The sequence below is a fragment of the Phyllostomus discolor genome, chromosome 5 (assembly GCF_004126475.2).
Source record: "Phyllostomus discolor isolate MPI-MPIP mPhyDis1 chromosome 5, mPhyDis1.pri.v3, whole genome shotgun sequence".
Lineage (NCBI taxonomy): Eukaryota > Metazoa > Chordata > Mammalia > Chiroptera > Phyllostomidae > Phyllostomus > Phyllostomus discolor.
This window is the reverse complement of record NC_040907.2, coordinates 115999934-116015113: the sequence shown is the minus strand read 5'-3', so window position 1 is coordinate 116015113 and position 15180 is coordinate 115999934. Positions and strand designations below refer to the sequence as shown.

The window sequence follows — 15180 nt, the reverse complement described above, 5'->3', positions numbered from 1 at the left end:
GTGCTGGCTCTTTATTCCTTCCTTCCTTCCCCCAGGCAGCTTCCATACTGCACCTGAGATAGTGGTATACAGGTGCTTCTCTCTACCCAAGGGAAGAAGCCACCAACCTTATTTTGGATGCCATCCAAAATCGTTATAAATTTTACCTCTTACAATCAGTTCCCTTGTGCCGTGTGTGCCTGTGCATACATCTACTGTCTATTTAAAGACAGTACTTTTTCAAAAGGTAAGTTATCATAAATCACCTTGGGGAAATCTGCTAGGTCCAATAACAGAGCATCTCTTTCAAGAACTCCGAGGGCAGAGGGCAACGTGGCTCTCCAGATCCCAAAGCACCCGCCATCTGGCAGGGGAGTGCAAACACGCTTCCGTGCGCACACGCCCCCAGCTCCCTAGCCCAGCAGCGTCAGCCTCTTACCCCATTGCAGCAGCGCCGGCGACGGCTGCATTTCTGTGCTTGGATCACTTATTTATCTTGTGCGCATTAAGAAACTATCATAAGGTGCTGGTGGGAGGTGCTACTCTGCCAGAAGCCCAACGAGTCCAAGGCGGCTCAGCTCACACTGCACCCACTCTGCAACGAGACACCCCTAGGCCGCTGTGTCTGGGTACTCGGATCCCGGAATTTCTGACCGGTTTCTCACTTGAGCTCCCCAAGCGTGACCGGGCTGCAGCGCGAGGGCGCGATTTCGAATTCACTGCGGTTTGTTGGGTTTCCTCTATGGTGGGTGCTCCGCCCCGGCAGCCGCTAGAGCCCAGTGCGCCCCGAGTGCCCAGGTCCCGGGCTCGAGGCGGCGGCTGCGCAGCTCGCTAGAGTTTGACTCGGGCGGCGGCGGCGCGGAGCAAGGCGAGCCCGGCCACTCGCCCTCCGCGCTGCGCTCGGATTGGTCTCTCCCAGAGAGTGCTGGCCGAGGGTTGGCTGCGGGCCGGCAGAAGAACAGGTGCACCTCGCCGCCTGGACTCCCTGCGCTTCAAGTCCGGCGGTTGAGGCGGCCAGGCCGACCCCTGTGTCGGAATGCAGCTCTCCGACGCTCGGCAGTCCACCGCCGGGCAGGTCAGCTCCTGAAGGCCGCGGGGGGCCGGGCGGCAGCGTGGGCGGGCGCCCGGGGGAGCGGGTCCGGCGCGCCGCGCCCTGAGGATGCTGGCGAGGCTGGAGCACATGCTAGCGGCTGGCGGCGGCAGCAACAGCAGCAGGAGCAGCAGTCTCAGCAGCTTCAGTAGACCCGGGGTCCCGGCCCGCAGGAGGCCGCTTGGCGGGCTGCAGACGCGCCCTGCCGCTCCCTGAACCATCCGCAGCGCCGGGGGCCGTCTCGCCCCTCTTCCGCGCTCCTAGCCGCTCCCTCCCGGCCCGCGTCCCCTCCCCCGCTCCTCTCCACCCCGCCCGCCGCCCGCCTCTCGGGGGGAGGGGCGTGGGGGCAGGGAGCCGATTTGCATGCGGCCGCCGCGGCCGCTGCCTGAGCCCGAGCCCGCCACCGCCGGAGCCCGTGCCCGCGCCCGGCCGGCGCGGCCTCATGCCTCTGGCGCGGCCCTCGGGGGGCGAAGGTGAAGACCGGCTCCTAGGATGAGTGAAGGGGCGGCCGCTGCTTCGCCACCTGGAGCCGCTTCGGCAGCCGCCGCCTCGGCCGAGGAGGGCACCGCGGCGGCTGCGGCGGCGGCGGCGGCAGCGGGCGGGGGCCCGGACGGCGGCGGCGAAGGGGCGGCCGAGCCCCCCCGGGAGTTACGCTGTAGCGACTGCATCGTGTGGAACCGGCAGCAGACGTGGCTGTGCGTGGTGCCTCTTTTCATCGGCTTTATCGGCCTGGGGCTCAGTCTAATGCTCCTCAAATGGATCGTGGTGGGCTCCGTCAAGGAATACGTGCCCACCGACCTGGTGGACTCCAAGGGGATGGGCCAGGACCCCTTCTTCCTCTCCAAGCCCAGCTCCTTCCCCAAGGCCATGGAGACAACTACCACGACAACTTCCACCACGTCCCCAGCTACCCTCTCCTCCGGCAGTGCCGCCTCTTCCAGGACGCCCAACCGGATTAGCACCCGCCTGACCACCATCACGCGGGCTCCCACTCGCTTCCCGGGGCACCGAGTGCCCATTAGGGCCAGCCCGCGCTCCACTACAGCACGAAACACTGCGGGTCCCCCGACGGTCATGTCCACGACGGCCCCTTTCTTCAGTAGCAGCACACTAGGCTCCCGACCCCCAGTGCAAGGAACCCCCAGTACCCAGGCAATGCCCTCTTGGCCCACTGCGGCATTCGCTACCTCCTCCTACCTTCATGATTCTACTCCCTCCTGGACCCTGTCTCCCTTTCAGGATGCTGTCGCTGCCTCCTCCTCCTCCTCCTCATCTTCCTCCTCTTCCACCACCACCTCGTCTTCCTCCTCTACCACCACCACGCCAGAAACTAGCACCAGCCCCAAATTTCGTAAGTAAACGCTGTCTGGTCTCTGATTTACTATTGAGTTTCCTTTCTTCCTGCTGTCTTTCTCCCCTGCTGCCTGTCTTCTAACATCCCCCACCCCGTTCCAGGTTTGGAACACATAGTGAGATAGATAGTTAAAACTGGCCAAAAAGGAGTAAAATGGTTCCTGTCTGTTTGGGTTTATGTGTGGGATGGGGGGCAGACTGTCAAGCTCCACCTGCCCTGCTTCAGTGGGTCCCAAATGAGAGCTCATCCCCTAAATCCCTTCAAAGGGTTAACGCAGAGCAATGCCTCCTCACTGCAGACCTGCTGGCCGGCTATGGGATCCGGCTCCTTAAGGGAGCTGAGGAGGGAGGAAGGGAGGGAGGGCCTTCCCACACGCTCTGAGCCCCTTCCCTGCCCAAAGGAAGGAGAGAAAGAAAAGCAAATGCAAATTGACCGACGGTAAACCACCATGGGAAGTTTTATGCCCCTGTGGGGCTATGGAGGGTGGTGGGATGATGATTTCATGCATGTGTTGTTAGAAGGAAGCTGTAGACACTTAGAGCAGCCCTGACCCTGACAGGGATCAGCAAGGGTTAATTTGAAGCTGTTGGGAGAGGTAGGGAAAGGGGACTGTCTGTAGCCTAGGGCTAAACTGATCGCCGCTTGCCCGTGGCCATTCCAAGACGTAGAAAATTGATTCTGTGGCCACCAAGAGTGAGTGAACTAGGGGAAATATGAAGAGAGCCTTACAGAGCTGCTGCCTCTGGGATCCTGATGAAGGAGGAGTTTTTTTCAGCTTGCCAAGCATTTGCTTTTGTTCCTTTCCCAAAGGTGGGGTGTGAACCTAATCTCCTCTCCTGTGTCTGAAAAATATAGGTGACATGGGAACATACAACCCTTTTTAAACAGGTCACACTTTGAATGTAGCATCTTTAACCTCAGCTGGATTGCTGCCAGTATTGGCCAGTTTACCCCAAGCATGATAGCTTTCTATTTGTATAGAGGTGTATATTTCTCTACATCTTTGTACATGTTTTAGATGACTGACTGACCTCCCATCCTTACTCCTTACCTTGTTTTTATATTAAGGAAATCTTAGGAAGCTTCTTGACATGACTGTTGATCAGGATATGGGAACATTTTATATAACCTGTGAAGGTTATTTAGGACAAACCCCTTAAACCCCTAGTTTAAGTTCTGTGCAAGGCTATTCTCCAAAAACTGCTTGGTTGTGCTGTTTTAAGTGTATATTTCTGTTTTGAGCTATAACATCTGGGGAAAAGGAAGAGTGCACATCATTAACTCTTCAGTAGGAATATCTGAGTTGCTTTCAGTCATCTGGTAATTTCTCATTTTCCTGACCTGTGGTTTTACTCTGGGTGTTATTCCTTGACAACTTGATGACTTTTTTTTTTTTAAATTTAGGAGTTACTGTGTTTGCGGGTAAGGTCCAAGAGAGAAATTGCTTATGCCTTTCCTTACTCTACTTTGGGAAAAATAGGCTACATGTCAGTTGGGAGACAGGAAGAGGAGGGAAAGGAGGGAGACAGCTACAAACCAGAATGGCAGTCAAATCAGTAACTTGCTGCTTCCCTCTCCTTTGACTGAAGCAGTTATTTTTGAGAACACATTTTCTTAGTAGGTGTTTAGAGGCTTCTCTCAACAAATCTAGCCTGAGTTCCGTGAAGGTATAAAGGATGTACAAGTGTATGTGTGAACATATTCAGTGGATTGTAAATATGTGTGTCTGTGCTGAAGACCCCAGAATTTTTTTACCTTTTCTTTTGACAGTTTATAAGAAAAATGGAGTGTGGGTATACTTCTCAACCTTGTGTGTGTGCAGGGGGGGGGAGGTAGGGATAACATGCACATAGGACTGGGGGTGGGGAGGTATTTTAAGTTCTTTTTCAATTGGTTTCCTTGTGTTCCATTCTGGAGGTCTTTAAAGAAAAGCCCAGGGTAATAATTTCTACCCCTCCACGCTCCATTCTTACATTCTCTAGAAGAGATGGCAGACTGTTTAATAAATAATGATTATTGACAGAGCCCTCAGCCCCAAGGAAAAAGGGGAGGGATCTGTTAATGGTGTCAATGTTCACATAGACATATAAGAAGTATTTGTTTTATGTGTATCTGAAGTCCAGGTATTGTTCTTTTCTAAACCTTTAATAAGAAGTCAAATTAAGTGATAAAATAGAAGCATGCAGTCTAGCAGAAACTGACATGGTTTGCATATATGAACAAGGAAAATTTTATTGAAAGGAAGATTATGTAGTTTCCATAAAAGATGAGTTTAAATACATAGGTTATATAGTAATTAAAAAAGTATAGTTTAATTATTATTTTGGTCCAAGATTGCAGGATGATTAGCAAACTGAAATAAAGATTTATTTGAAAGATTTTCAACACTGCTGCTGTGGGCTGAAGAATAATGTCCTGTCTGGTATTTATATTTTTTACTTGTTTTGATTATGTCACTTAAGTTCCCAGGAGAGAAATTTCTCTTTAGTCCAGCTCTCACCTCCATAGTTCAGTAGTTTTCTTTTCCTTTCTCTTTCTTCTTTTCTTTCTTTCTTTGTCTAGTCTTGTCTCCCCTCCCTCCCTTGCTTCCTTCCTTCCTTCCTGGTCATGGATTATGTTGTAGCACCTACAGACAGCTAAGGATGATACTCTATTTTCTTGAGACTCACTAATTCTTTAATGGTAAAGGTCTTTGCTCTTCACTGAACACCTCAAAGCTTATGGAATGAATGTCCATTGTGTTCATCTTAGGTCAATCAGAAGCATTCTGTGTATGAAGGCAGCATAACTCTTTGGAGCAGAAGAGGTTTATTCACTCTAGAATAAACACTTGCTAATGGATAATAGGATTTTTGCAGGTAAAAGCCGTTTTGTTATGTGGAAGGCTCAGTTTAGAAGTCTGTTTCTAATGTTTTTGTAGGATCAGAAATAAAGAAATGTTACACTTGAGAGGCAAAAGGAGGGGAAGAGTTTGGAAGTTGACTCTTTTCATCTTCCAACCTTTAGACTATGAGCTGAACCAAAACTTTCCTCTGTTACTGGGATCTCTGGAGTTCCCAGTTAGTTGCCAAGGATCAGCCTTACCTTCAGATGCTTTAGAAACAAGTACTTGAAACATATTGCCACTAGTAGATTATTTTACCAAAAATATCTTTGAAGCACTTTGCATCTAAAAGTATAGGTTAGTTTACAGATTTTTCAAGCCAAGGAGACGTTTACTACAGACAGCAGAGGAACAGTAATTTTGATCAGTGTCAGACAGTCTTTTACATCATATTGAGTTGTGTTTTTAGACTTGAAACACATATGTAGAATGTCAATACAAGTGTTAATTGTTATGTTACTCAGCAAAATTCTCTAACAGCTAAAAAGATTAGAGTCATTGGCTAAGTTCAGATATTAAAGGCAAAGAGCCAGTTTTAATGGGTAATTTTTTGGAAAGTACATAGTTAATACCAATGAGTAAGATCACAAAACTTGAATAATGTAGTTAGTGAAGAAATATATTTAAAATATATCATTCATGTTTAAACATGGTACTAGAGTAATTTTTATATAACCAAATCTGTTTAAATAAAAGTTTACCCCAACATACCTTTTGTAATTTTGAAGAGAGCCATTGACACTCTTTGACTATTTTCCTATTGGTTCCTTTTAAACATCTTTAATCTTTGAATAAGGGTACTCTTGGTTGCTTTTATAAGCAGCCTTATACATAATTTGTTTAAATAAACTCACTCCTATATATTGTCTCCTATATACATGAATCAGGCCCTCAAAGGAATTTTAGCATAGAAGGTACTGACCCTGATCATGTGTGGTAGCCAAAGTGAGGATTCAAAGCTCAAGATCAATATTTCTTATGAAATCCAATTGAGAGCTTTTTTTATGAGCACATGCTGAACTTGAGTATGTTTTGATTTTCTTTGGCCTTAATACAGGGTTATGAGACACTTCTGCTTCATTCAGTCTTACTGTACATTTCACTTTTTAGACACTTACGGTTCAAATGGAAGAAAAGGGACTGGGGGTCAGGATAGAACTGACAAGGCTTTTTATGTCCTTGTTTAGTTTGGTCTCAGTGCATTATGCCTGTGCTTTAGGCCTTCCTTTTCAATTTCTCATGGCTGAGATGAGGGATTGGCCATGCTAATTGAGATTCCTTTCTACAGGTCTGATTTGTGAATTCAGCTACCTTCATATTGGTGGTATTTACCTCTAGCCTTTTTTAATGCAGAGTGTTGATCTACAAGCTTGTCAGAAAGAAAGAGAAACAAGCAAACAAACAAAGTTACTTTGTGGCATCTTCTGTTACTAAAGAAAACAAGTTTTCTAAATCAGGTTTGGGTCATAAGCAAGGCTGCTGGAGTAGGGTTTGAAACCAGTGCTATCCTGGGAGGTCTAGTGTGGAGAGGAACAAGATCTTTCTCACCTCTGAACCCTTCCTCCTCTCCATACCACAGTGAGAAAAAGGCTGATTTCTATCTTGCTTCTTTTGTAGAAATTCTTTACTTATAACCTCTCAGATCCAGTGCCAAACATATCTCAATTTTCTATCTGGGAGTATCGAAAATGGAACATGAAAGTTGGCCCTGAAATGTACTAGAGCAAGGGAAGAGCCATAAATCTTTGTCTGCAAAATGCATTTGAATTGCTTATGACTAGAGCCAAAATTCTTTCTTCTCCCTTTGAATCTGTTTTTATCTTAGGACGTTTGTGTTTTGTGAGGCACAGAGCTGGTACTGTGTTGACAAGTACCACTGAGACATTTTGAGATTGTAGAGCTTTTACTTGTCTACATGCAGGAAAATTTTTCCTCTAGAAGCATGTATACAGTGAAGGCAGGAGGGAGGAATAGATTCAGTTAAAAGTTTTAAAATATCTGGATGAAAAAATACCCAATAAATGTTTCCTGCTCATACAATTACTAATGAAAGTCTTAGGACACGTTTAGTTTGGATTTCCATTTTCACATTTGTTTCATTGAGAACTTCATGCACTTCTCCCTTACTGAGTCTTTCATGGAATTGAATCATGACTGTTTCTGAAAGCCTTTTGTAGACTTTTGAATTGTTTTAAAAGTCAATCTTTTTAATAAGACATTAGACTGTTTAAGTTGATGTAGAAAGTTAGAGGTTTTTTTTTACCCCTGTCTGAGCAGTTGAACTACTTAACTGTCCTGGTGCTTTATTTTTTTACTTTTTTAATTTTTTTAAGGGATTCCAAAAACTTGGTGGAAGACTAATAGCCATTTATCATCCTACATAGATTAGTATACCAGTCATACTAATGTTGATAGCACTTATTTAAGTCCACAACAAAACTGTATAATTGAGCATAAGCTATTATATACTTTCATATAATACTGTTTTCATCTTAATGAATATTTAACATTGATTTTGGGCATTGAAATGCTGGTATTTGGGTAATTTAAATAGATTATAAAAGTAATGGTTCAAAAAGCAGAAAATTCAAATAAAACTTAAAACGTGTACAGTGTTCATTCTCCCATACCTTGATGTAGGGCCAAGGCTTTTTCTTGAGTATGTATCTATATTTTCATAACATCTTTTCAGTTTTTTTCATAAACCATACCTCTAATTACCTGTTTTTTTTCTTTAAAAGTATTTGTAAAGGAACCTGAACCCAAATTCTTCATAGATACTACAATATACCCCTGCCCTGAAATCTTTAAAAATTTCTCGCCCATATAATTCATCATAATTTCCTTCTGTTTTTTAAAGCAATTTACCATTTGGAATTTCCTTAAAACATTCAACCATGTTCTAACAAAAGATACAATTATCTTTCATTTCCACAATCATATATTGTTTGCTTACATAAAATTGAACTAACTTACATAATTACAATAGGGACAACTGGCATAAACAGGCTTGTTACCCTGAGTGTGGTTGCAGACATGTGCAGGCTTCCTTGAGCTTAGCCTGGTGGCTGTGACCTTTTCACTATGTTCATCACACTGGGGGCAGGGAGGCAGGTGAACAACCAGCTGGCTAAAGGGAGGTAGGTTGAGAAAGTGACTCCTTTAGCAGGTAATATATGGAAAACGTGAATCACCCATGACCATATTTTTTAATGACTTTCATGGAAGGGTGACAAAGATTTGTGTGTTTATCTACATCTGTCCTGAAAAAGTCCAGCCATTGTTAATATAACTAGAACAGTTTGCACGACATCGATGCAACCGGGCAGCCAAGGAGAGTGGCCTGGAATGCACATGAGTGCAAAATGACTTCAGTGTTCTAGTAATTGGGGTGGTAGATGCCATTGAGTGAACATGTGTACTGTGTGGCTATCACATTCAAAATGAGTAAGTAGAACAGTGAATTGGCATCAGATTTTGCGTTAAGCTTGAACATTTCTCCATGGAAACTATTCGGATGATTCTGAAAGCCACAGCTATGGGCAAAAGGTGATTGGCAGCTTCATCATGACAATGCTCCTGCTCATTCGTCACGTCTCATGCAGAGTTTTTTGGCAAAACATCATATTACCCATACGACTCAGCTCCCTTATAGCCCAGATTTGGCATCCTGCAACTTCTGGCTTTTTCCATACCTGAAATCACTGTTGAAGGGGAAGAGATTTCAGACAATTGATGAAATTCAGGAGAATGCAGTGGGGCAACTGGTGGTCATTGGGAGAACTGTGTGAGGTCCCTAGGGGCCTATGTTGAAGGGGGTTGAGGTGTCCTTGTCCTATGTACAAATACAAATAAAAATATAAAACTAAACAAATAAACAAAAAAACTTGTAGTCTTGAGTCCTGTGATAGTTGTGCAACCTCAAAGAACCAGGTTGATCTCTTTGAACCTTAACTTCCTCCCCTGGGATTAAGAGGGTGATAATACCTTGCCTCTCTCTCTCTTTTTTTTTTTTAATCCTCACCCAGATACATTTTTTTTCACTGATTTTAGAGAGAAAGGAGGGGGGTGGAGAGAAGGAGGAGGAAAAAGAAAAACATCAATGTGAGAGAGAAATATCAACCAAATATCTTCTTTGTATGTGGCCTGACGGGATCAAACCTAAAACCTGGGTATGTGCCCTGACTGGGAATTGAACCTGTAATCTTGGTCCATGGGATGATGCTCCAACCAAGTGAGCCACACCAGCCAGGGCATAACTTGCCTCATATACCATTTGAGCTGCAAAACCTTCTACCGTTTTAATGTCAAGAGAAATGGGAAGTGGACAGACTAGGTATTTTTAGCCATTGAATTCAGTTGAGATATTGGAAATAGTTTGCTACCAGGCTTGAGGGATCTTTCATCACAATGAGAGATTATTACTCTTGTATGCCCTGGGACCTCCACTGGGTTCCTCTCTGATACCTGGCACACACAGTAGAATACGGTGCAGAAATCTACCTCAAATCACATTGGAACTTTACTCACAAACTGCAACACATCATTTCTCATTCTTTGCTTGGTAGATGTATTTTAAAACCTATTTTGGGCATATGTTTATTAAAGAGAAGAACTGAAATTTGGGGGGAAACGAGTGAGACTGTTGGATTATCTGGATATCTGAAATCTATAGAAATCTGAAAATTCTTGATAAAGAAGGCCTCATGGCTCCTTTTTGTTCTTTTCCCACACTGTCTTATTTTCATTGAGTCTGTAGTTTGGAGAAAAACGTTAAAACCAGCAGTTTGCATTGCAGTCTGTTCCCCTCTTAAATTAGGAGTTATTGTGATTTAGGCTTTAGAAGATTAGTTGTTTGCATCCATCAGAGAGTTCTTTTAGATGTATGCCTTTGTACCTTGGGGAACTTTAATATTAATATTAATATTTTCAAAACATTTTGCTTCAAGCTTGTGTTGGTTGGAAACTGTCTCCTAAATTATATCTCAAAGTATAACTTCTTTTGTTATAAGTCTTTATTTTTCAAGACAAGTTGGTAATTATACATAAATCATAGATTGTCATGCACAGGCATAAAAGCAGGCTAGTCAAAAACAAACTTTCAGTGGACATTTAGAATTAAGTTTAATAATAGAAGTTTAACAGCTTCCAATGCTAAGATTTTGTCTTTGAGGCCTTTCCCTGGAAGTGATAATATATGTATATCATGGATGCAGTATAGGCTATAAGAGCATATATAAAAATAAAAGGTCATCTGAATCTGTGCAGCTACTTTAGCATTAAAACATTATAGCCATGGTTATCAGAATACAATTTTTATGTCAAACCTTTGATAAGGGTCATTGAATATGCCAGCTTACCTCCTAAGATACCTTTCCCATGACCACATGTGATCCTTGGCATGATCTTCCTATGGTTTGCCAGGGAGTTTGAAGTTCACTAAAAGAAAAACTACACCCTCCTCATCATTTTTGGTCTAATTCTGTTAACTTCTTTGCCTTGAATTTTCTTTTTTGAAATGTGGAAGGACTTTTTACAGAATCTCAGCCTTGGAAAGGACCTGAGAATTGAGGCAATAATAGAAACTACAGTTGTCATTTGTAGAGTTTTACTGTGTGCCAGGAGGACCAGCCCTTTACATAGTTTGTCATATATACTTATTGAAACAAGGACTCAAAGACAACCGTCTAGGCCTGCAGTGTAGGTCTGATTATCTCAATCATGCAGGGAATTAGCTGGACTTAGAGTGCTTTTAAAGTTTACCTAGGACATTCCCAAGTGGCATAGTTTGAAGGATCAGGAAGATCAGAACACCATTTTGCAGGCAATCTCTCCCACCACAAATCCTAACCCATTGATACAGTGTGGCCTTATCAGTGTACATTGCCCTGTTCAAGTCTGTTGCTCATTGACTGTGGCATATGCCATTGTAAACTCCATAAATGGCACATCTGCTCTGTACATCATTTTTTTTTTTTTTGCTGTGGTAAAAGGAAGCCTTTTTTTAACCAGAGAAATCATCTTGGTTTTCAGTTCATAGAGAAATTTAGGGGCTATCTCAACCAAAGATATTTTTTAAAGGTTTTATTTATTTTTATAGAGAGGGAACAGGAGGAAGAGAGAGAGAGAGAAATATTGATCCATTGCCTCTTGCACGTCCACAACTGGGGACCTGACCCACAACCCAGGCCTGTGCCCTGACCTAGAACCAAATCATCGACCTATCTGAGCAACACCAGTTAGGGCTCCTACACTTCTATCCCTTGATCTTCTCAACTCTTGTTTTCCCCTGTGGCTGCTTGTACATGATTCAATAGAATGACAGTAAACAGTTACAGACTTTCTCTGATTCCTAGAATGTCACCAAAATTGTCTTCTCTGCACATTCCAAATTTGCTTTGATTATAGAAGTCACCACGTCACGTGCTGAGATTGGCAAGTGAAATGTGTCAGAACCTGTGGAGTGATGCTTTGTAGTTCTACAGACATTCAAATTCCCATGCTACTAAATAAATGCGGGTGTTGCACTACATGCAGTGTCTCCTGCAGAACATCTGAATTCCTCTCGGCACAATTTACAAGATACCCACCTTTGACTAGCCAGTGGTCCTAAGGAGGACTATTGGTGAGACCATGATGGTCTACCAAGGAAAGCACAAATTGGGCCTGATCATTGCTTATGTGTTTGGCATTTCTGTGTAGCAGAGGTCACAAAGAAAAAATATTCTTTTGGTTAAAATGAAAGATGATTGGGCTTTTTACTCTTGTAAATTCATGAGAAGAAAACAGAACTAAGTCATATACTAAGATTGAGTTATGTACCCTTTGAATAGCCATGCTGATGGATCAGAATACTTTGTTAGGAAGCCTATATTTTCAAAATCCCTTAAGACTGTGCACAAATCCTGTAGACTAAGAATGACAGCTGTGCTCATAAAGAAGAGGGGAAATGAGATCATTTACGCAAATTTATTGTTAAACGTTTTTGTCAGCATGATGGCAAGATCTAGAGACTCTAGAAATAAAGTGAAAATGGGGTGGAAGAATGCTGATAAACACTATCTTTACCGAGTTCTAGTGAACTGACTTTTCAGGAGACTAGTTCTGTGTTAAAAAACTGGTAAATGCTCACTTCATGCTAAATCACTCCAGTTGTTAGGGCTTTTGCCTTCAAATGATAGGTATGTTTACTTAGTATTACATGTTTTATTAGCTCCCAAACCTGTTTATATCAGTGTTGTATTTAAATAGTGTGCAAACTAATGAATTTGTTGTGGTCTCTGTTAGAAATAAGTTGATTATTTTGGATATACTCCATAAAGATAAGTCACTTAAACATGGTTGTTGAACACATTGTGGGCAAGTTTAAGGAAGAATATAAATGTTTACATATCCATAAAAAATGTGAACTTGGACTTCACTTGTGGCTTTGCATTCTCATTCCACAATGAATATGCTGGAACTGGAAAATTGCAGCACACATTTTGGGCATGATTTTTTTACCAGAAGGATAAAGGAAAGGCTTTACTCAAGAGAAAAGCCTTGTATTCTTTAGGCAAATATTTGTCAAGTGATTGTGCATTTGTATGCTTTAGATTAAAATAATAAAATAAGTTTTCCTTTCTCTACATAGTAGGTTTACAATGTGATTAAATTGAGTTTTTACTAATTTTAAGAATATTGGAAAATGTTTATTACATAATTACCTAAAACTCTTGGTGGAAAATTATATTCGATGCCAATTATACTAAGCTACATAGATTAATATACAGATTTAATATATAGTAACTATGTTCAAAGGAAGTGCACCAAATTCTTAATGGTGGTAATTTCTGTATTGTGTGATAGGACTGCTACATAATGTATTGAATTTGGCCTATTTTCTAAGCTTTATACAGTAGTCATGAATTATCTCTTTTATTAGAGGGTTTTTTTGTTGTTGTTGGTTTTTTTGTTTGTTTGTTTCTTTTTTTTTACTTTTGAGGAAATAAAGAATATGCTCCATGAATCAGAATCAGTTCAATTTTTGGTTTTGGTTATGTGAAGACTTTCATTTTTTTTTTTTGTCTTCGGTGTTTGTGTGTCAATTGATGGTGGCAGCAGTGAAGTGCTGACTGCGTTGGGGTTCTGCTATGAAATGTAGATGTGTAGAAATACCAACTCATTTCATTTGCTCATGGGAAATACTGCCTTATTGAAGGCAGAGTGTCTTACCCTGGGCCTTGGACTATTAGCCTTGACCTTACAGGAATAAAATAGATGGAAGTTTAATAAGTTACTTAATGGCTTTTCAAGTCTGAAGATATGGGGCAGTCTTTAATAGAATTGCTACAGATGGATATAGCCAATATCAATCAATCAAATATGTGTATAGTAACCAATTACCTGGTCTATTTTGCAGGTCAAATGAAAGGAAAATGCAAAGACTAGTTTGTAATGCTGGGTCTGAGAAGGGAGGGTTAGATCAAATAAAAACAGGTGGAATGACCACTTCAAAGATTTATTAGATGCTGTAAGGCTGTCCCAGAATCACAAGGTATTTATTCATGTAATAAAGTTAGGTGGTTGGACTACAGGTAGCTCAATTCCTTAAGCTGATGGAAAATGGTGATTTGTGGGACACACACCCTTTATGCTCAAATTCTTTTAGGGTAGCTCTCAAATACATTGGTGAGCAAAAAGAGTCAGAACAACAAATGATTCTGTTTACATAATGTTTAATGTTAGAAGTCAAAATAGTGATTATCTCTGGGGAGGAGGCAGGTAGTGAGTGGAAGTTGACCCAAGATATGAAACTTTAGGGTATTGTTAATACTCTGCTTCTTGATCTGGGGGTTATTACTTGGGGGAGATCCATTTGGCAAAATTCATTGAGCTTTATGCATACATTTTGTGTATTTTTTGTCTGCATCAGTACAAATTTAATAATATAAGAGAAGTATTTCAAAACATTTCTTTGGCCTATACTTCATGTTACCAGGATTGTGGTCTGAGTTTATGGATTTTTTTATTTACAGACACTGGATCATAATACAGTTTTTTGTTCATGCCCAGAAGTGTGACAAACTGGATGGGCTTCCAGGCTTCAGGAGCTCCCTTTGTTCTCAAGATCCCAGCTTAATGAGACTATGCAGATACCCATACTCCTTTTCAATTTAGGCTTTTCTGAGTGGATACCTTGTGTTTATATTACATAAAACTTTCTTTCACCATATCTGAAGTGTTTCTGATTCATTGTAGGCTACCACAGCTGTCACATGTTTCACACATGTAAAAGCATACTTGTGTCTGAGACTATCACAGTTCTGCAAGCATTTGAGTGTATCATGCATAAGAAAGATAGTCAATTGTTTGCACTTACAGTTTTGTGAAGAAGACCAGAACATACGTCCTAGAGAATATTTAAATGCCGAAGCATGTGATTTCACCTGAAAAGTATATTAGGCCATTTCAGAAAGTAGTGATCAGAGCAGCCAGTGACATGTCTGGTCTGGTGGGCAGAGAGGGTCTGTCCTGGAAGTAGTGAGGCAGCCTCACCTTTTCCTTAAGTCAGGGCCTGATAAAGGAGGGAGGTCTTGGGAAGACATACCTATGCTGCCATGGGAAACCACAATCAGGATTGGTGCAAAGAATTGGCACAGTGTCTGTAGAATTTTCAGAAGATGCAAGATCTCTAGGATGATTTAAAGGGAGGAGCTAGTAGTAAATTCTAAAGATTCTCCAAGGCTAATTTGTCCCAAATCCTTTAAAGATGTGGTCTTTGACATATGCTGAATATTTTTAAGTATTAACTTTATTCTAGTGCCTCTTCAAAAGTGCTACAAAAAGCAGTAGACTCAGTGTTTTAAAATGTTTAGTCTTTCCGTAGACACA

General features: G+C 42.1%; 1 protein-coding gene across 3 annotated transcripts in view; it reads left to right on the top strand.

Annotated features, from left to right (window-relative positions):
• Positions 1-1466: 1466 nt before the first annotated feature.
• Positions 1467-15180, top strand: part of NRG3 (neuregulin 3) — a 1226667-nt gene continuing 1212953 nt past the window's right edge. For all 3 annotated transcript variants that reach the window (XM_028514215.2, XM_028514214.2, XM_036026736.1), the window contains exon 1: positions 1467-2420. In XM_028514215.2, coding sequence (XP_028370016.1) covers positions 1562-2420 — 859 coding nt within the window. In that variant the 5' untranslated portion in view covers positions 1467-1561. The remainder of the gene's footprint in view (positions 2421-15180) is intronic.